Source organism: Sus scrofa, chromosome 6, assembly GCF_000003025.6.
Source record: "Sus scrofa isolate TJ Tabasco breed Duroc chromosome 6, Sscrofa11.1, whole genome shotgun sequence".
Taxonomy (NCBI): domain Eukaryota; kingdom Metazoa; phylum Chordata; class Mammalia; order Artiodactyla; family Suidae; genus Sus; species Sus scrofa.
Genome location: NC_010448.4, coordinates 42,744,709 through 42,764,972, shown reverse-complemented (window position 1 = coordinate 42,764,972; position 20,264 = coordinate 42,744,709). Strand labels below are relative to the sequence as shown.

Genomic DNA, 20,264 nt, shown 5'->3' with positions numbered 1-20,264 from the left:
ACCTGCATCCTCATGGATACTAGTCAAGTTGAGTTTGTTACCACTGAGCCACAACGGGAACTCCACCAACAGATTTTTAAAAGATTTTTTTAAAATTGTTTTAGCTGGCTCTCCGTAGTAATAATAATCAGTACTCATGCTTTATTAAGTCCTTTCCACCAAGTCTTTATCCATCTCTTTTGTTTTTCAGTTTCTAAACTGACTAAGCAGTTAATGCTTCTGGAGACTAAAGCACAGAGCCAAGAAAAGGAGCTAAATGAAAATAAGGAGCAACTGGAAATTGTACGTGCCGAATGCCAAGAACTAAAAACACACTTGGACAGCAAAGTGGCGATGGAAGTTCACACTTCCATTGTAAATGAATTGAAGAGGTAAGGATTTAATGTCTTTTCAATGCACGTTGTTATAGGCGGGTAGGGAGAGGTTGCTCCATCTTTTCCCAGGTCATTTATCCACAGCAGCGCCCGCACAGGTGCCCAAGACAAAGAATGGTAGATATTTTATTAAAGTAGAATATGGCTGTCCTTAAGGGCTGCGGTCTGCACTTTGTGTGTATGTATGTGATTTTTTCCCCCTATTGTTTCAGCTGCTCTTGTTTTTAGAACCACAGATAATTGAAAGTAACAGAACTGGAAATCTAGATATTCAGTAGTGGGAAACTGGTTAAGTGACAGGCTAGAACCGTAAAATGAAATACAGTGCAGCCATTAAATACCATGTCATAAAAGAACATTTTTGATATTGGAAAATAGCCACGATATACTTGTGAATGAAGAGACTGGGTTATAAAACAGTATGTTCAGGATGACTGCAATTTTTTTTTTTTTTTTTTTTTTTTTGGTCTTTTTAGGGTCGCACCCATGGCATATGGAAGTTCCCTGGCTAGGGGTCCATCTGGAGCTGTTGCTGCTGGCCTGTGCCAGAGGCACAGCAACGTTAGATCTGAGCCACGTCTTCGACCTACACCACAGCTCACTGCAACACTGGATCCTTAACCCACTGAGCAAGGCCAAAAATCAAACCCTCAACTTCATGGTTCCAAGTCGGATTCGTTTCCGCTGCGCCACGATGGGAACTCCCAATTTTTACTTAAAAAAGTAAAAAGGTGGAGTTCCCACTGTGGTGCAGTGGGTTAAGAATCCAACTGCAACAGCTCAAGTCACTGTGGAGGCGTGGGTTTGATCCCTGGCCCAGTGCACTGGGTTAAAGGATCTGGTGTTGCTGCATCTGTGGCTCGGATTCACTCCCTGGCTGGGGAACTTCCATGTGCTGTAAGTGTGGCATTGCTGTGAGCTGTGGTGTTAGGTCACAGACGCAGCTCAGATCCTGCATTGCTGCGCCTGTGGCGTAGGCCAATAGCTATGGCTCCAATTCCAAGCCTGGGAACTTCCATATGCCGCAGGGGTAGCTCTAAAAAGCTAAATCAATAAGAAAGAATAAAATACCATGAGAAAAAAGTACAATCATTAAATAAGAAAAATTAAGAATTATTTCCAGAATTTAAAAAAAAATCACTACAGGGATGAAAGATAAATTTGCAGATTCTCCTAGAACATCAGGAAACAAACTGATGGGAATGGAGAGAAAAAAAATAATAGATTGAAGACCCATCCAAAAGGTCCAACCTCTGATCATCAGGAATCTCAGAGAGATGAAAGAAAACGGGGGAGTTCCCTGGTGGCTCAGTGCGTTAAGGTTAAGGATCATAGCTATGGCATGAGTTTCGTCCCTGGCGCAGAAACTTCCACACGTTAGGGGCATGGCCAAAAAAAAAAAAAAAATTCCCAAACCAAATAAAGAAAATGTCAAGAGAGAAGTTAATGGTTGAGCAGCATTTCCAGATCTCTGAAGACCTTGATCGAAAGGCCCCGTGGCTATTCACACTGTGGCTCTGCAGGTTAAGGGCCTGATGTTTCTGTGAGGAAGCGGTTCTACCCCTGGCCTCTCTCAGAGGGCTGAGGATCCAGCAGTGCCGCTAGCTGTGGTATAGGTCACAGATGCAGCTCAGGTCTGTTGTTGCTGTGGCTCTGGCATAGACCGGCAGCTGTGGCTCCAATTCAACCCTTAGCCTGGGAACTTCAGCATGCTGTGGAAGTGGCCCTAAAAAAAAAAAGAAAGAAAGAAAAAAAAGGACTCACGGAATCCATTGTGTGAATGAAGAAGACCCCCACTAGACACATCCTCAAAAAGTATCAATTAGCCAGGAGTGACGAGACAATCCCACCATCCACAAGTGACCAGGAATCTGGGACCTGGAAGGGCTGCATCCTCAGGTCCGGTGAACCGGAAGTAGCCAGCCCTCATTCCTTTCTGGAGGAAGGCCCCTTATTCCTAAAAATATTTCAGGGGTCGTGTCCAGGACACAAAGAAAGCCAGACAGACAGTGATCGTGGACCAGTTAAAAACAATGCAAATAGTGATACGGAGTCCAGGAATTAGATTGTCAGACAGAGACTGTAAAACAACTGGTGGTGGTTGTGCTGAAAGAAGGAAAAGACCAACTCCAGATTGTCCTCAGGAGACTATAAAATGGGTTTGAAAGGAAACAAATAGGAGTTCCCGTCATGGCCCAGTGGTTAGCGAACCCGACTAGCGTCCATGAGGATTCAGGTTCAATCCCTGGCCTCGCTCAGCGGGTTAAGGATCTGGCATTGCCGTGAGCTGTGGTGTAGGTCCCAGACGTGGCTCACATCCCATTGCTTGTGGCTGTGGCCGGCAGCTGTAGCTCTGATTTGACACCTAGCCTGGGACCCTCCATATGCCGTGAGTGTGCCCTAAGAAGACAAAAGACAAAAAAAGAAGAAACAAATAGAATTTTTAGACTGAAAAACACAGTAACTTAATAACTCAGGGGAGAAAAAAAGGAGTTCTTGTTATGGCACAGCAGAAGGAAATCCAACCAGTATCCTTGAGGATGTGGGTTCGATCCCTGGCCTCGCTCAGTGGGTTAAGGATCCAGCATTGCCATAAGCTATGGTGTAGGTCACAGATGCACCTTGGATCCCATGTTGCTGTGGCTGTTAGGCATACAGCTACAGCTCCGATTTGACCCCTAGCCTGGGAATTTCCATATGCAGCAGAGGTGGCCCTAAAAACCAAAAAAAAAAAAAAAAAACCCTTCAGTGAATGGGCTTAGCTATAGATTAGATGTAGCTGAATTGTGAAATAGTGAGCTGAAATAAGTCAGGAGCAAAAGCAGCTCAGGATGATCAAAAGTTGAGCTCTCCCTGCATTGGAGACAGGAAGCGGCATCAGGATATGTTTAATCAGGAGAGGTAGTCAGAGAGGCTAGCTGAGAGTTCCCCCAACCACCACCACCCCTGGAGAGGGCTGACAGCACCTGGGTCCTGCTAGCCCAGCCAGCACAAGCCTAGCTGGGTAAATGAAGAGAGTCATACCCTGACCCATCTTGGTAAACGGCAGAGGACAATGTCCTGCACAGGAATTCAGCGACAGCAGGATGTTTTAACCATTAACAGAGGTGCTGTGATCACTTGAATGTTAGCTTCAGAGTGCTGGATGCAGGCAGACCCCAGATGGCCTACAATTGTATTACCAGAGAAAATCCCTTTCACTTTTCTTCTTTCTTTCTTTTTTTTTTTTTTGCTTTTTAGGGCCGCACCCATGGCATATGGAGGTTCTCAGGCTAGGGGTCCAATCGGAGCTACAGCTACCAGCCTACACCAGAGTCACAGCAACATCAGATACAAGCCCCATCTGCAACCTACACCACAGCTCATGGAAACACCGGATCGCTGACCCACTGAGCAAGGCCAGGGATTGAACCCGCAACATCATGGTTCCTAGTCGGATTTGTTTCCACTACACCACGAAGGGAACTCCAGAAAAATCCCCTTCAGAAATGTCAAATAAGGGCACTTTCAAACCCCAACTGGGTGTCACCACCATCATACCTGCATTAAAGGCAATCTTAAAAGAGGGTATGAAGGCATAGGAGGAGGACAGTAACTCACGATGGGACATCTGAGGAGCAAGACGGAACTAAGAGTGGTGAATTTGTGGATAAATGTAAATGAATATTGATTCTATAAAACAATAATGACAACATCTTTGGGACTTAAAAATACATAGAATTAAAATGTACAGGGAGGGAGTTCCCATCACTACGCAGTGGTTAACGAATCCGACTAGGGGTTGTGGGTTCGGTCCCTGCCCTTGCTCAGTGGGTTAACGATCCGGCGTTGCCGTGAGCTGTGGTGTAGGTTGCAGATGCGGCTCGGATCCTGTGTTGCTGTGGCTGTGGCATAGGCTGGCAGCTACAGCTCCGATTGGACCCCTAGCCTGGGAAACTCCACATGCCGCGGGAGCAGCCCAAGAAATGGCAAAAAGACAAAAAAAAAAAAAATAATTGTAGGAGTTCCCTTGTGGTGTAGCAGCTTAAGGATCCAAAATTGTCACTGCAGCTGCTTAGGTTGCCACTGTGATGTATGTTTGATCCCTGACCTGGGAATTTCTGTGCTGTGGGGGCAGCCAAAAAAAAAAAAAAATTAGCTATTTCTTTGTAGGAACAAATATGTAGAAAATGATATTTTGCAAAAGAAACCAAAAAAAACAAAAAACAAAAAAAGAGGGCAGGGAAGAAAGGACAGAACTATTTACAAAGCCTCACAAATAGAAAAAGAGAGAGATTCACAGTATTTCTGTTGGAAATATAACATTTTGTTGATAATTTCACTGGGTAAAGAATTCCAAGTTGGTAGGTTTTTGGTTTTAGAGTTTCTTCCCATTCAGTTTAAAGGTGTTCTCTGTAGCCTTCTGTCTTGCATTGTATCTAATGAAAACTGCAGTTGTTATTATCTTTGTTCTTCTGAACATTGATTATCTCTTTTCTCTCGGGTTTCTTCTAATAATTTTTCTTTGTCACTGGTTCTCAGCAATTTATTAGGATGTACCATGGTGTGGTTTCTTTCTGTTTATTCAGCTTCAGCTTGATTGAGCATCTTGGGCTGTGGGCTTATATATTTCATCAAATTTGGAAATAATTTTGCTGTAATTTCTTCAATATTCTTTTCTATTTTTCCCTTTCTCACATCTCCTTCTGGGACCACTTGATACTGTCCAATAGGCCTCTGATGCTCTGTCCATTTCTTTTTCTCACTCTTGTTTCTCTGTGTGCTTAAGTTGGATAGTTTATATTGCTTGTCTTCACGCTCACGAATTTGCTCTTCTGTAGTGTCTAATCTGTTTTTATTCTCATCCAACATAGTGTTTACCTCTTCCATTTGTTTCTTCCATCTCTAGAAGATCCGCTGGAGTCTTTTTTATTATGTTTCCCATTTTTCTCCTCATTGATAAGCTGTCTTGCTCTTCTTTCTTGATCATATGGAATATATGCCATCATCTCTCTGACTTCTGGATCTGTTCTATTGATTTTTTTTCTCTTGACCATGGACCCTGTTTTATTGCTTATTCCCATACTTGATTGGCTGTTGAATATTGTAGATTTTGTGTTGTTGGATGCTGTATTTAGTGCATTGCTTCGAGCAGTGTTGGCTTTTGTTCCAGTGCACAAATATGATACTAGACAGCAGTTGGATTCTTTCAAAGCTTGCTTTTCTTAGGGTGGGCCCAAAGCAGCCTTTAGTCAGGGCCAGTTTAGCCCCACTACAAAGGCAGTAATACCCTTGCAGAAAGTCATCTGAAATGTCCCTTATAAGGTCTTCCCACTCTGGCTGGTGGCCTCATGTCACACACTATGCCCAGTTTCTGGTGAATGTCAGGAATTGTTCCGCCTGCTCATTCCTTTCTTTTTCTTTTTTGTCCTTTTAGGGCCACACCTGCAGCCTATAGAGATTCCCCAGGCTGGAGGTTGAATAGGGAGCTGTAGCCACTGGCCTATGCCACAGCCACAGCAGGGCCAGCTCTGAGCCATGTCTGCGACCTACACCATAGCTCACGGCAACATAGATCCTTAACCCACTGAGTGAAGCCAGGGATCGAACCTGCATCTTCATGATGCTCATCAGATTCATTTTTCACTGAGCCATGACAGGAACTCCCTGCCTGCTCATTTCTAATGGTTCCTTCCTCAGTCTCAGGCCATTTCCTCTCACATATGTACTGATCAGTAGTCAGCCAAAGACTTGTGGTGACCTTGCCTAAAGATCTCCAGAGCCCTTTATCTCTCCGTGGAACTCCCTTCTCTCTGTGCACAGTTTCTAGCTGCCATGGCCTCGCTCCTCACCTCACCAAGTCCTCTGGGTTGGGTCTGAGATTCCCCTCCCTGTACGCAGCCAGGCAGTAAGCTGGAGCCCTTGTTCTACTCACCTTGTTATTTCTCTCGCAGGGATCACAGTCCTGCACGGTCTTTTGTCCAAAGTCTGAAAACTGGTGTTTCTTATGTTTTGCCTGGTTTTCTAGCTAAATAAATCTGGTCTCTCTAACTCTGTCTTGGCTGGAAGCAGAAAGAAGTCTTTGTGTTTTCAACATTCTCCTTTAACCTTTTATCATAAATCCAGGACAGTGTGTTCAGTAAAATGAGAGTTAAATTATTTTTCAGTGAAAGAAATGGGTTCTGGTTTTTATACACTTTTGAATTACAGTTGACAGATTAGCCTTAAAATCGTATGTGGATATATATTTCTGCTGCACGTGTTATGTGTGCAGATCCCACCACATAATGCTCTCTCTGCAAGGTGACAACACCCAAAGTGTTCAGCAGAACAAGTTCACTGAGCTCAGACTGCCCAGATGTCGCAGCAATGTTAAATTGCCATCAACGTTTCAGAGCCTCTCTCTCCACTTCTGTACTTATCCTGTGGATGAGTAACAAACAGCTGGAGACTGACATTCATCTGAGGACCACACTTTGAGCAGTACCGCCCTAGGGAATCCTGTGGGTACATGCACAGAATATAGCCCATGTACTGTCAGCAGGAAAATGAGTGCATGGAGTCTGGCGTACTGATACAGGGAAATAGTATGTAGCCACACAAAAGGATGACTGAGTCTTGGAGGCATAATGACACTAAAGTACATACAGTCCCTTTTTGCACCTGTTATGTGTCTTGGTTCCTTTTCTATATGGTTCCAATACAGGCAAACTAAACCGAGCTGTAGTGATGCTGAGATAGGTGATGACACCGTAGAGGTGATTGGTGGGGTGGCTGTAAGACTGGGGCAGGACCCCGGGCACTGTTTGGGATATAGGAAATGTTCTTTTCTTGACCTATGTGGTCATTATGTGAGCCTTCACTATAATTGTCAAAATATACATTTATCTTTTATGCAGTTTTTCTATATTCTAGCTCACAGTTTAAAAAAATTTTGAAGTAATGGTTTTTCACCAGAAGAACTAAAATCAGAAATGATCTAGTGGATGGAGTTCCCATCGTGGCTCAGTGGGAATCTGACATTGTCTCTGTGAGGATGCAGATTCCATCCCTGGCCTCCCTCAGTGGGTAACAGTTCAGTGTTGCCGCAAGCTGTGGCGTGAGTCGCAGATGTGGCTCTGAGCCAACACACCATGACTGTGTCATTCTGCAGCTCCGATTTGACCCCTGGCCCAGGCACTTCCATGTGCTGCAGGTACAGCCATAAAAAGAAAAAAAAAGATCAATAGAAGTTTCTTCTGGGGAGTGAGACCCTAGGGGTACAATAGGAAACATTTTATTTAAAAAAAATTTTTAATCAACTTTTCCCATCAATTTTTTATTGCCGCATCCGCAGCATGTGGAAATTCCTGGCCCACACCACAGCAACAACAGTGCTAGATCCTTAACCTACTGAGCCACAAGGGACATCCTTCCTCCACCAAATAGGACCTGTTAACTTTTCTTTTTCTTTTTCTTTTTTGAAATTGTTTCTACCTTTGTTTCGTTTTAAGAACTATATTGTTAGGAATATAATGGAAGCCCCTTTAACCACTGCCCTTAACCCCATTGTTTTCCCTGGCTTTCCATTTTTTTTTTTTTTTTTTTTTGTCTTTTGTTGTTGTTGTTGCTATTTCTTGGGCCGCTCCCTCGGCATATGGAGGTTCCTAGGCTAGGGGTTGAATCGGAGCTGTAGCCACCGGCCTACGCCAGAGGCACAGCAACGCAGGATCCGAGCCGCGTCTGCGACCTACACCACAGCTCACGGCAACGCCGGATCGTTAACCCAGTAAGCAAGGGCAGGGACCGAACCCGCAACCTCATGGTTCCTAGTCGGATTCGTTAACCACTGTGCCACGACAGGAACTCCTTCCCTGGCTTTCCAAAAGCAATCATTACCATAAACCTGGAGTTAGTTATATTTCCAACCTATTTTTATTTCTACATATGGCCACAAATAATGTAATATTTTTTGGTGTTTATGTTTACATAAATAAATTCATTCTTTTAGGATCTTCACTTTTTACACGCAGTTTTTAAATATCCTTCCATGTTGAGATAGAATACATAGAGTTTATTCTTTTTAACCACATGATAGTACTCCATCATATGAAATACTACCTTTCGTTTAGCCTATTCATGGAAGTTTAAATTTTTACTAAGTTTGCTCCATTAAGCAATGCCCCAGTAAACTTGCTTGTACGGGTAATCAGTTTCCCTAATTACATACCTAGAGGTGGCGTTGTTAAGCCAGAAAGTAAAGGCATTTGCTAAACTTCGACATACTGTTTTGAGGCGGTGGGGCACACCCCTCAGCACTTTTCCAACATTTCCTCTTGTCCTTGGTTGCTTTTCATCGAGAGCTTTTCTTTATTCATTGATTTTGGTACCAGGTGAGTGGCAAAAATTAGTTTTAAGTAAAATTCTAAAATCAAAACAAAAGACAGCAAAGAAAAAAAAGATAAAAGATGCATTTAAGTCAAACCTCATTTCTGTGGTTTTCATCCAAGCAGTAAGATCTAGAAAGTAGTGGAAACTGTCTAGAAAACTCCTGACGGGGTGTTCAAGGAGCCAGCTGAGGCTGAAGTCATTGAAATCATGTGGCAAGTGAGGCAGACCCCAACCGCATGCAGCCAGAGGTCTGTTCGCCAGCCAGCCAGCCAGGAAGTAAACCCCACGTGGTACCCAGAGAGACCCCATCTCTCTGAATGCCAGGCAGCCTCTGTGCGTGTGGCCCCTCCTGCTCAGTCTGGGGTATTTCATGAAAACTGAGAGAACCGATGAAGGAATAACTCTTCCCTTGAGCATTATTTTGCCAGGATTATGTATTGATTTTATGCCCTCCTTGTTCTTCTGTTTCTTTTATCAGAAACAAATGTAATTATCTTAGTGTGAAATAAAATTTGTTTTAGCCTTAGGATCTGCGGGGGACCAGTTGTAACTACGTAAAAAAATTAAGCTGTTTTGGAGTTCCCATTGTGGCGCAGTGGAAACGAATCTGACTAGAAACCATGAGGTTGTGGGTTGGATCCCTGGCCCCGCTCAGTGGGTTGAGGATCCAGCATTGTCGTGAGCTGTGGTGTAGGTCACAGATGCAGCAGATCTGGCATTGCTGTGGCTGTGGTGTAGGCCGACAGCTGCAGCTGCAATTCAACCCCTAGCCTGGGAACCTCCATATGCCGTGGGTGTGGCCCTAAAAAAGACCAAAAAAAGAAAAAATTTTTTTCCTGGAAGGAGTAGGGTATAAATGTGCGTGTGTGTGTGTAAATACATACACAGACATAAGCAAAAATTGCAGTCAGAGAAGGAGATAAGATCATTACCAACAAAGAAGTGTGTACCCACAGAGTTCTTTTTGTGGCTCAGCAGGTTAAAAATCTGACACGGGATCTGGCGTTGCTGCAAGCTGCAGCATAGGTTGCAGATGTGGCTTGGATCTGGTGTTGCCTTGGCTGTGGTGTAGGCTAGCAGCTGCAGCTCCAGTTGGACCCCCTAGCCTGGGAACTGCATATGCCGCTGAGTGCGGCTGTAAAAAGTTTGGGGGTGGGGTGGGGGGTGGGGGAAAGAGTGTGACCCAAGCCACGCCCTCACTGCTGCCCTCTAGGAGCCCCCCACCCCCACCAGCTCCTCCAAGGGCAGGATGAGCCTGCTCCCTCAGAGGCCTCGAAAGACCCACCCAGGCCGGAGGGCTGCACTGTCTGCCCCTGCCCCGCAGTGGCTGCCTCATTTAACCTCCATATACTGCGTACAAGCTTGTGATATTTTTGTCCATCAGCCAGTTGCAGAAGGAAGAAGAGAAAGAAAATGCTGAGATGGAAGACTTAATGGAAAAGTTGATGGTCTTGCAAATGCAGAAAAAGAGCCTGTTGATAGAGAAGAACAATCTGATGGCTACAAATAAGGCACTGGAAGCCGAACTTGAAAAGGCACAGAAAATAAACAGGTATTTATATGTTTTTTTCTTAAGCTGGTTTTTTGGGTGGTTAAAAAAGACAACCGAATATTCTATTTCCTTTCTTTTGTCTTTTCTTTTTCTAATATTAGCTGTCCAGTGGAAAAGGTTAATTGAGATTATTGAATATCAAAAGATAAAATATGACCAACATTTCGGTTCATTTACAGTCGATAGTCATAATCATGACCCTGAGACTCTGAAGATTCTAGAAATTCTGTACCGTTTCCCAAAAGCCTAATGCAAGGATTACTAGATTCCTTTTTTCAAAAATATCTTTTAAAGTACATGAGTCAAAAAATTGATAGAATAATATATATATATATCCATCTGTTGATTGCGTTAAGCATTTTGTGATTCCTGTTGACCTGGCTTGGAGTAAGTAATTATGCTTTCTTTATAAAGTTACGTTCAGTTACCCTGTCTCACCTTGAAACTTAACAGAGATCCGGTTGCTGAGGAATACTCTTAAATACTAGCATGCTTGCTGTTTTTATACTACAGCTATTCACTATGCCCTAGCCATTCAGGCTAATACGTCTTTTATTCCACCTTTGGGGGGGACTGTCTAGGAGGTTTCAAAAGAAAATCGATGTCCTCAAAAAGCAGGTGGAAAAAGCCATGAAGAATGAAATGTCTGCTCACCAGTACCTGGCAAATCTTGTAGGCCTGGCAGAGAACGTAACCCAGGAACGTAACAGTCTTAGGTATTTGGTAAGTTTCGTCGGTTACCTCAAGTATGCTGTGAGTTACTATGCAAACATGATTTTAAGATTTTTTTTTTTGAGGTTTTGGGTTGTTATTGTTTATTTTACAAAATTATCTATAAAAAGCTGCACCTTTAAAAATTCTAATCACAAATGTTCAAGTTCTCCAAATCTTTTTTTTTTTTTCTTTTTTTCTCCTTTTCTAGGGCCGCACCCACGGCATATGGAGGTTCCCAGGCTAGGGGTCAAATCAGACCTGTAGCCACCAGCCTACGCCAGAGCCACAGCAACACGGGATCCAAGCAGCGTCTGCAACCTACACCACAGCTCACGGCATCGCCAGATCCTTAAGCCACTGAGCGAGGCCAGGGATCAAACCTACAACCTCTTGGTTCCTAGTTGGATTCGTTAACCACTGAGCCACAATGGGAACTCCCAAATTTTCTTTTCTTTTTTTTTTTTTTTGCTTTTTAGGACCTCATCCGCAGCATATTGAAGTTCCCAGGCTAGGGGTTGGGTTGGAGCTATAGCTGCCTACGCTACAGCCACAGTGACATGGGATCCAAGTTGCATCTGCGACCTACACCACAGTTCACGGCAGTGCTGGATCCCCCACCCACTGCGCAAGGCCAGGGATCAAACCCACCTCCTCATGGGTACTAGTCAGATTCGTTTCTGCTGCGCCACAACAGGAACTCCCAAAATTTCATTTTTCAATCATGGGAGAAAAACATTTTCGAAAGGCAAATAACCCCAACTTTTCAATACCAGCAAATGAGATTTAGAAGGTAAACCAACAGAATTAGTCCGTTTTACTAGGAACCGTAGCCATCAGGTGTCTGTTACACATACAGATGCTGTCTTAATATAGTCTCCCCCTTTGAAGCTGAAACATAGGAATCCTAGATGGTTTAAATAGAGTTCATTCTAATGACACAGTTTAAAGGACACCCAGAGGGAGCTACAGGAAAAGTCATCCCGCATGGTTCCAAGTAGCACCCGCGCCGGGGAAAGGAATTGAGTCGGTTCTAGACAGGGAGCACTGCTCAGCCAGCGAGAGGGATGCCGCAGACACGATTCTCACATCTCCACGTGGGTTTTAAAAGATTTCTGTGGCAGATTGTGCAGTGAAAGAAGGCAGCTGCCATGCCAAGTTCTATGTGTTGGAAAAAAGCCTAGTAGAATTTACCTCGAAGCGGAACAGTGAGTTAGATCACTGTATCTCCAAGTGGTGGAATTATAGGAGATTTTAAAGCTCGTCTTCTTACTTACCTGCATTTTCTTTTTCTACTTTGAATGCATGTCACCTGTGTACCTTTAACCATGCTTCTTTAAGCACTGTTGCAGGTCTCTGGTAGTGTAGGATGAGAGGGAATCATTTAACGGAGGTCATTCCAAAAGAGACCACAGGAGTTCCCTTGTGGCTCAGGTATCGAACCCAACTAGTATGCATGAGGCTGAAGCTGTGGCTGTGGTGCAGGCCAGCAGCTGCAGCTCCATTTCAACCCCTAGCTTGGGTACTTGTGTATGCTATGAGTGCAGCCCTAAAAAGATAAAAAAAAAAAAAAAAAAAAAAATTTTTCAAAAGAGACCAAGCAGACTTTCTGTGAGAGACAAGCTCAGCCGCCCTTCTCCCCGGGGCTGGGAGATGGAGAGTCTGCCAGGATCCATCACAGACTCACCCCTCCTCCTAGAAAGATACTAATAAGGACAACGGACACAGGCTTTTAGCCATTGTTTATATAAAAGGAAACATAGATAGTTCAGGGTTCTTGGGGGAAAATGTTGGTTTTTACTTGCAACAAAAGAAATGCTAATCAAGCTGGTCTTCAGACTCCGTTTTGTACTTACATTAACGTTACGAAAATTTTTTTTTTTTTTTTTTTTTTTTTGTCTTTTGCCATTTGTTGGGCCGCTCCTGCGGCATATGGAGGTTCCCAGGCTAGGGGTTGAATCAGAGCTGTAGCCACCAGCCTATGCCAGAGCCACAGCAACGCGGGATCCGAGCCGCGTCTGCAACCTACACCACAGCTCATGGCAACGCCGGATCGTTAACCCACTGAGCAAGGGCAGGGATCGAACCCGCAACCTCATGGTTCCTAGTCGGATTCGTTAACCACTGCGCCATGACGGGAACTCCCGAAAATTTTTTTTTGAATTATAATAGCTGCTGGTTAGGAGTGTGGTCAGCCTGAGTCCTTCCCCAAGCCTTTCTGAAGCACTTTGACTTTGACATGCGCAGTAGGAGCCACGAAAGCAGGCACCGCTCTCCTGAACCAGTAGTTCCCCCTGAGAGATCGCTGTCCCGACCCAAGTGCTGCACACTCTGGCATTGTCTGTACCACTGCCCACCACCCATTTCCCCTGTGCCTCCTGAGCTCCCCCACTGATATATCAGGTGGGCAGAGCAAAAGCTTGTTGAAAAGTGGAAAATGGCGAACAACCTCATTCATCTAGCAAGCACTCACGGCGACCCGGCCACCGCATGTCAGGGCCATTTTTTTGCAGGGTGGGGCACTCATGTTTCCCCAGGACGCAGGCCTCGTACCTCCCTTGGGGGCCGGAGAGCATCAGGCTTACGTGATGAAGTCAAGAGCCTCTCCCAGCCTCACGTGGTCCCCCTTAGGCCCACCCCTCATATTTGTGGGCCCGGGATGGAAATATAAATGGAGTCCATGTAAATTCTTAAAAGGTACATGTTCTACCAATAGACTTTTTTTTTTTTTTTTTTTTTTTTTTTTTTGTCTTTCTAGGGCCGCTCCTGCAGCACATAGAAGTTCCCAGGCTAGGTGTCGAATTGGAGCTACAGTTGCCAGCCCATGCTGCAGCCATAGCAGCAACAGGATCCGAGCCGCATCTGCGACCTACACCACAGCTCAGGGCAACACCAGATCCCCAACCCACTGATCAAGGCCAGAGATCGAACCCGTATCCTCATGGAGCCTAGTCAGGTTCATTAACTGCTGAGCCACGAAGGGAACTCCCACTAGACTATTCAAGAATGTGTTCTCTCCTGCTGCCTCAACCCTTGTTGTTATGGCATGAAAGTCAGGTTCAGGTTTAGAATCCTCAGACCCCTCAGGCATGAGGGGAGCTGCTCCCCTCACCACAAGGGACCTCTGCCTGCTCCTGTCCCCTTGGCCCTGCAGGTCTCCCCCACCCCTGCCACCCAGTCCCAAGACCAGCCTTACTAGCTGGGCTTTAGGGGTGGGACTGGCTGCCTCTGCCCTTTTCTGGGAGTGGTGGCCATGCACCCCCACCTTACCCCATCCTGTTCTCCTGGGCCTTGGGAGAGCCCCTTATATCTTAATTTATTGATCGTAGCGTCTTCATTTCTAACCCCACCTTTAGGATGGGTTTTTTTCAGTGACTTGTGGCAAGTTTAACTCTCTGGGTCTTGGTTTTGCTTTCTAGAAAATCACCTGTTGCTATCTCTACTGCCTTAGAACAAATACTCATCTTTGCTTTTTTTTTTTTTAATTTTACCATTTGAAATAGTTAATCTGTAGTGTGTTGGTGTCCCATATGGATATTAATCTAAATCCTTCACCTTGAGTGACTCCCCTCGTGGATCTCCTGCCTGTCACATTTGGTTTGGAGGATGGCATTCATTGTGCTTTCATATTAAGTTACCCTTCACTCTGTTCATTATTCACATAGTCATGTGCGAGGTTGATTGGCATCTTGGCACTTACTCCTCGAATGTGACTGACGCCATGATGTGTCCCCAAGAAGAGAGAAGTGTGCTAGACACTCTTACAAGCTCTCACATCCCCTCATTTGAGGGGCGTAGATTTTCCACTTGTGCCTGGAGCGGGGGTGCCCAGCCTGCCCTTCCTGGCTCTCGCCCTCCTCAGCTGTTGGCCCGAGTTCTACCCTGGGCATAGGAATCCAGAGGGGGTGGGGATGGGGGGGCCGCAGAGGAGTTTGGGGCTAGGACAGGTGGCAAAATAGTAATACTCTTTGTGGTAACTAATCTCAGCAGAAGAATTTTTATTATTTTATGTTTTCTGTTAAACTAAGAGCTTAGTATTTTTCTTTTCCCTTCACTCCATAGGCGAAATATCTAGAAAGAAAGAATTATGGCATTCTCAACAAAGTCATAGAAGGCCACATTCATGTGGGAATGTTGGAGGAAAAGTTCGAGGTAAGTTGTTTTGCCTTAGATTCCACTTCCCAAGTGGGATCAGGCTTCCTGGGGTCAGATTTCCGTGTTGAAGGAAAGGCACCATTTTGCAAATGTGTATCACTGATCATTCAGAGTGAAGAAGTATTGAGTTCTTCTGACAGAAATAGCATCTTTCTTTTTTTTTTTTTTTTTTTTTTGTCTTTTTGCTATTTCTTGGGCCGTTCCCTCGGCATATGGAGGTTCCCAGGCTAGGGGTCGAATCGGAGCTATAGCCACCGGCCTACGCCAGAGCCACAGCAACGCGGGATCCAAGCTGCTTCTGCGACCCACACCACAGCTCATGGCAGTGCCAGATCCTTAACCCACTGAGCGAGGCCAGGGACCAAACCTGCAACCTCATGGTTCCTAGTCGGATTCGTTAACCACTGTGCCACAACGGGAACTCTGGCATCTCTCTATTTATTAAATAAACTTTGGTTCATCTGCACAATGAGATACTATGCAGCTATTTAAAAAAAAAAGAGAGAGAAGGAAAAATCTCCAGGCTCTTATCCTTGGTTAGTTATTTCTTCCATGACAACACCACCTTTTAACAGACTATATCATTTATTTATTATGTCTCTTGGTGACTGTCTGGCTCCTCCGACCAGACTGACAAGTGCAGGCATTTTTTTCTGATTTTGTCCCCTGGCATATCCGCAGCCCCTCAAATAGCACCTGGCACATGGTATTCACTTAATTCGATAACTGGGAATTAAGTAATATACTATGCAATTTAAAATATTTAACAAAGTCAAAAGCAGTATATACAAAACAGCACCTCAACTCTGTATCAGAAAGGCTGGAAGGAATATACCACACTGTCAGTAAAGTATTATGAGTAATAAGGAACAATTATGGTTTGCTTATTTATTTTTTCCTGGTTTTCCTAGTGGCTTTTATTTCCAAAAGATAAGGTCTAATCTTCGGAGTGGTTGGCCTTGTGTCTTGGGAATTCATTCTCATTGTTCCCCTGAACAAGAATAGTGAAAATAAAAAAGGACCACCCAGCCACCCTTGAAAGGAATCTGTGAGCCAGATCCAGGTCAGACAGGGCAGAATCTCTGGGAGAGTGAGGCGAGGAGACCTGGGAAAGGCTTGGGACGATTTGGAGCTGACATCTCAGGGGAACTCCAGCAAAATACAGCTCTTGAAAGTGAAGATGTCGACTGGGAAGCCAAGATGGTGATGAGATCTGGGAAAATCCGAGCCGTAGAGGGAAGCCTCTCAGAACGAGGCTGGCTTCAGAAAACCCGAGAAGGGACCCCGAGAGAGGCAGGACGTGGCGCTCAGAAGTTGGCCCCACCGGTCATTGCTCCCACCCTCTCAAGAACCTCATCTCATCCTCAAGGAATTCAGTGGCCACCATACAAAAATTCTTTAAGAAAAAGGAGGCAAAATAGAAGTGTAATTTTCCTACATCTGATGAAAATGCACCCACAACAGTGTTGCCTCAAGGGAGAACAAAATTGATACCTGTACTCCAAGGTGAATCGATTGGCTGGCAGGTAGACAGACAAGTGAGGCAGCAGCTAAAACTTGATAAAACCTTAAAAGCTAGGAAGAAATACCAAAAAGCAGAAACACAGACAGCCAGACAAAGGAGGACTTGAGATGGAACTGACATAGCTCAGGAAAGAAATAGAAGGAAAAAGGAAACCATTTCAGAAGTGCAGGCTAAATTACAAAGAGCACAAGGAGAAAGATACCATGAAAGAAGATAAGGGGAGTTCCCTGCAGGCTCAGCAGGTTAAGGATTCAGTGTTGTCACTGCTGTGGCTCTGGTTAACCGTGGCAGGTCCAGTCCCTGGCCCAGGAACTTCCACATACATGGGCGTGACCAAAAAAAAAAAAAAAAAAGCATGATAAGGGATATAAAGGATAAATGAGAAGGGCGAAGACAAGAAGGCAGCCATAAACATGTCAAAAGACAAAGAGTGAGGAATGCAGCATACCTGTTGTTTGAGTCCTTAAAGAAGAAATCAAAGCAATGAAACTTATTCTGCTCCGAACAATAATTCATGAAACTTTACTCATAAATTCTTCTGAAATAAATGAAAACTTGGATCCACATATTGAAAGGACGCATTATGTACCTAGGAAAAATCGACCCAGGATGGACCTAGAAAATTGCCACCAAGACCTGTGACTTTAAGGTAGAGTAACTTGGACACCCAGGCGAAAGACTAAGACGTAAGAAAAAGAAAATCATGAAGTGCCCTGGTGGCTCAGAGGGTTCAGGACCCAGTGTTGATAGAGCCGTGGCTTGGGCCAGCTGCTGTGGCGCAGGTTGGAGTCCTGGCCTGAGAACTTTCTCATGCTGCAGGAGGGGCCAAAAAGAGAAAGCTTCATGTTGGCATCACACTTCTCAGCAGCAGCACTGAACGCTGGAGGACAGTGGAATCCCGTCTGCAAATATTCAAGGAAAGGCTGTGAGCCAAGGGTGTTTGCATACCTCTGGCTGTTTGACAGTCTTGACCATGTAAGAACTCCGGGAACATTTTTTCCATAAACCTTTCCTAAGGATTAACCAACTTAGGTTCAGCCAAGATGTGATTGGGCAAATTTCAGAAAAGTACTGGTTGTGAGCAAAGAATGCATTTAACTGTAAACTAAGACTTTAAAAAGCAGGGATAAGGCGGACAGAATAAAATGTAAATGGTTTCTGACAGTGTAGAAATAATACAACCAAGGAAAAAATGGCAGGTGAGGGGGGAGAAAGGCAGAAAGTGGAATGAACCTGCTGACGGCTTCATCCATAACAACTCAGAGGTCAAACGATATCATTTAAAGAAGAAAAATCAGGAGTTTCCATCATGGCTCAGTGGTTAACAAATCCAGCTAGGAACCATGAGGTTGTGGGTTCAATGGGTTCGATCCCTGGCCTTGCTCAGTGGGTTAAGGATCTGGCGTTGCCGTGAGCTGTGGTGTAGGCTGGCAGCTACAACTCTGATTCGACCCCTAGCCTGGGACCCTCCATGTGCCACAGGAGCAGCCTTAGAAAAGGCAAAAAGACCAAAAAAAAAAAAATAAGAAAAATCAAGTGGGAGGAGCTTGAGCATATTCAAGTAGGGGCAGATTGAAGAAAAGGTTGTCACGAGCTAACGTTATGTTACTTTTGGTAAATGAGAGGACTGAGGACTTGACATATAAAGGCATAGGAATAAAAGTAACTGCAAGAATCAAAAGAGATTCATTCCAAAAAAGCAAAATTAAAACAACCAAACAAAGCAAAGCAAACAGAATATATTAAAGTCTTTAAAAATGTATGTAGATAGAACGATAAAACATAAAATAACAAAATTGAGACCAAACCTGCCAGATAAATAAATGTAAATGAGCTTAATTCACTCATTAGAAGAAAATAATTTTTACATTAGATTATAAAGCAGGAGTTCCCGTCGTGGCGCAGTGGTTAACGAATCCAACTAGGAACCATGAGGTTGCGTGTTCGGTCCCTGCCCTTGCTCAGTGGGTTAACGATCCAGCATTGCCGTGAGCTGTGGTGTAGGTTGCAGACGCGGCTCGGATCCTGCGTTGCTGTGGCTCTGGCGTAGGCCGGTGGCTACAGCTCCGATTGGACCCCTAGCCTGGGAACCTCCATATGCTGCGGGAGCGGCCCAAGAAATAGCAACAACAACAACAAAAAGACAGACAAAAGATTATAAAGCAGAACACTAATCCATGCCAGAATCAAGAGACAATCTGAAACAGAAAGATTAAAAATAAAAGGATGAGGGAGCTCCCATCATGGCTCGATGGAAACAAATCCGACTAGTATCCATGAGGATGCAGTTCGATCCCTGGCCTCACTCAGTGGGTTAAGGATCCAGCGTTGCTGTGGCTATGGTGTAGGCCGGGTGGACCCCTAGCCTGGGAACTTGCATATGCCGGGGGTGTGGCCCTAAGAAGACAAAAATGAATGAATGAATTTTTAAAAGGATGAGGAAATTCCCTGTGAGGCAGTGGGTTAAGGATCTGGCATTGCCACGGCTGTGGTGCAGGTCACAACTGTGGTGCAGTTTCGATCCCTGGCCCCAGAAATTCCACATGCCTCAGGTGCAGCCAAAAAATTAAAAAAATAAATACATGGGAGTTCCTGTTGTGGCACAGCAATATATATATCTGTGTGTGTGTGTGTGTATAAAACAGTCACAAAAATTGTTAATAGGTTGGCTTTAAGAGAAAGCCATAATAAACTACTACATAGAAATAAGGCAAATATTTGTTGATCAAAAAGATGAATACCAGAAATTAATAAACAAAATCAGAAAGCAAAAAAATGTTCTTTCAGGGAGTTCCTGTTGTGGCTCAGTGGTAATGAACCTGACTGGTAACCATGAGGATGCAGGTTTGATCCCTGGCCTTGCTCAGTGGGTTGGGGATCCAGCCTTGCCATGAGCTCTGGTGTAGGTCACAGACGTGGCTCAGATCCCACATTGCTATGGCTGTGGCATAGGCCGGCAGCTGAAGCTCTGATTCAACCCCTAGCCTGGGAACTTCCATATGCTGCAGGTGTGGCCCTAAAAAGCAAAAAAAAAAAAAAAAAAAAATTCACTTTTTTGAAAATATAATATTTTGGAAATATAACAACTGTGCAGTGAACTTATTCTTGGCTCAGAGGGGATATATACATTGAACATAAAATTTCTCAAAAGAATTGCCTCTTTGTGAACCTATGTGATGGCAGTTTTGGAAATGCTCAGAGGGAAACTCATAACCTCAAATACTGTATAACAAAAATATAAGAAGGAAAATCAGTGAATAAGGCTTTTATCTCAATCATCTGTTTACCAATAGAGTATGACAGACCTTGCCAGATCTTTCAGTTTTGTTTTTTGGTTTTTTTTGGTGTCTTTTTTTTTTTGTCTTTTTGCCATTCCTAGGGCCACTCCTGTGGCATATGGAGGTTCCCAGGCTAGGGGTCGAATCGGAGCTGTAGCCGCCGGCCTACACCACAGCCACAGCCACTCGGGATCCGAGCCATGTCTGCGACCCACACCACAGCTCACAGCAACGCCGAATCCTTCACCCACTGAGCAAGGCCAGGGATCAAACCCTCAACCTCATGGTTCCTAGTCGGATTCATTAACCACTGCACCATG

The 20,264-nt window shown here is 44.5% G+C and overlaps 1 protein-coding gene across 7 annotated transcripts in view; it reads left to right on the top strand.

The window, feature by feature from the left end:
- The window catches only part of CEP89 (centrosomal protein 89), an 81,612-nt gene that overhangs the window by 50,314 nt on the left and 11,034 nt on the right, over window positions 1–20,264 (top strand). For all 7 annotated transcript variants that reach the window (XM_021094280.1, XM_021094282.1, XM_021094284.1 and 4 more), the window contains 4 exons: window positions 191–371; window positions 10,108–10,275; window positions 10,857–10,998; window positions 15,049–15,138. In XM_021094280.1, coding sequence (XP_020949939.1) covers window positions 191–371; window positions 10,108–10,275; window positions 10,857–10,998; window positions 15,049–15,138 — 581 coding nt within the window. The remainder of the gene's footprint in view (window positions 1–190; window positions 372–10,107; window positions 10,276–10,856; window positions 10,999–15,048; window positions 15,139–20,264) is intronic.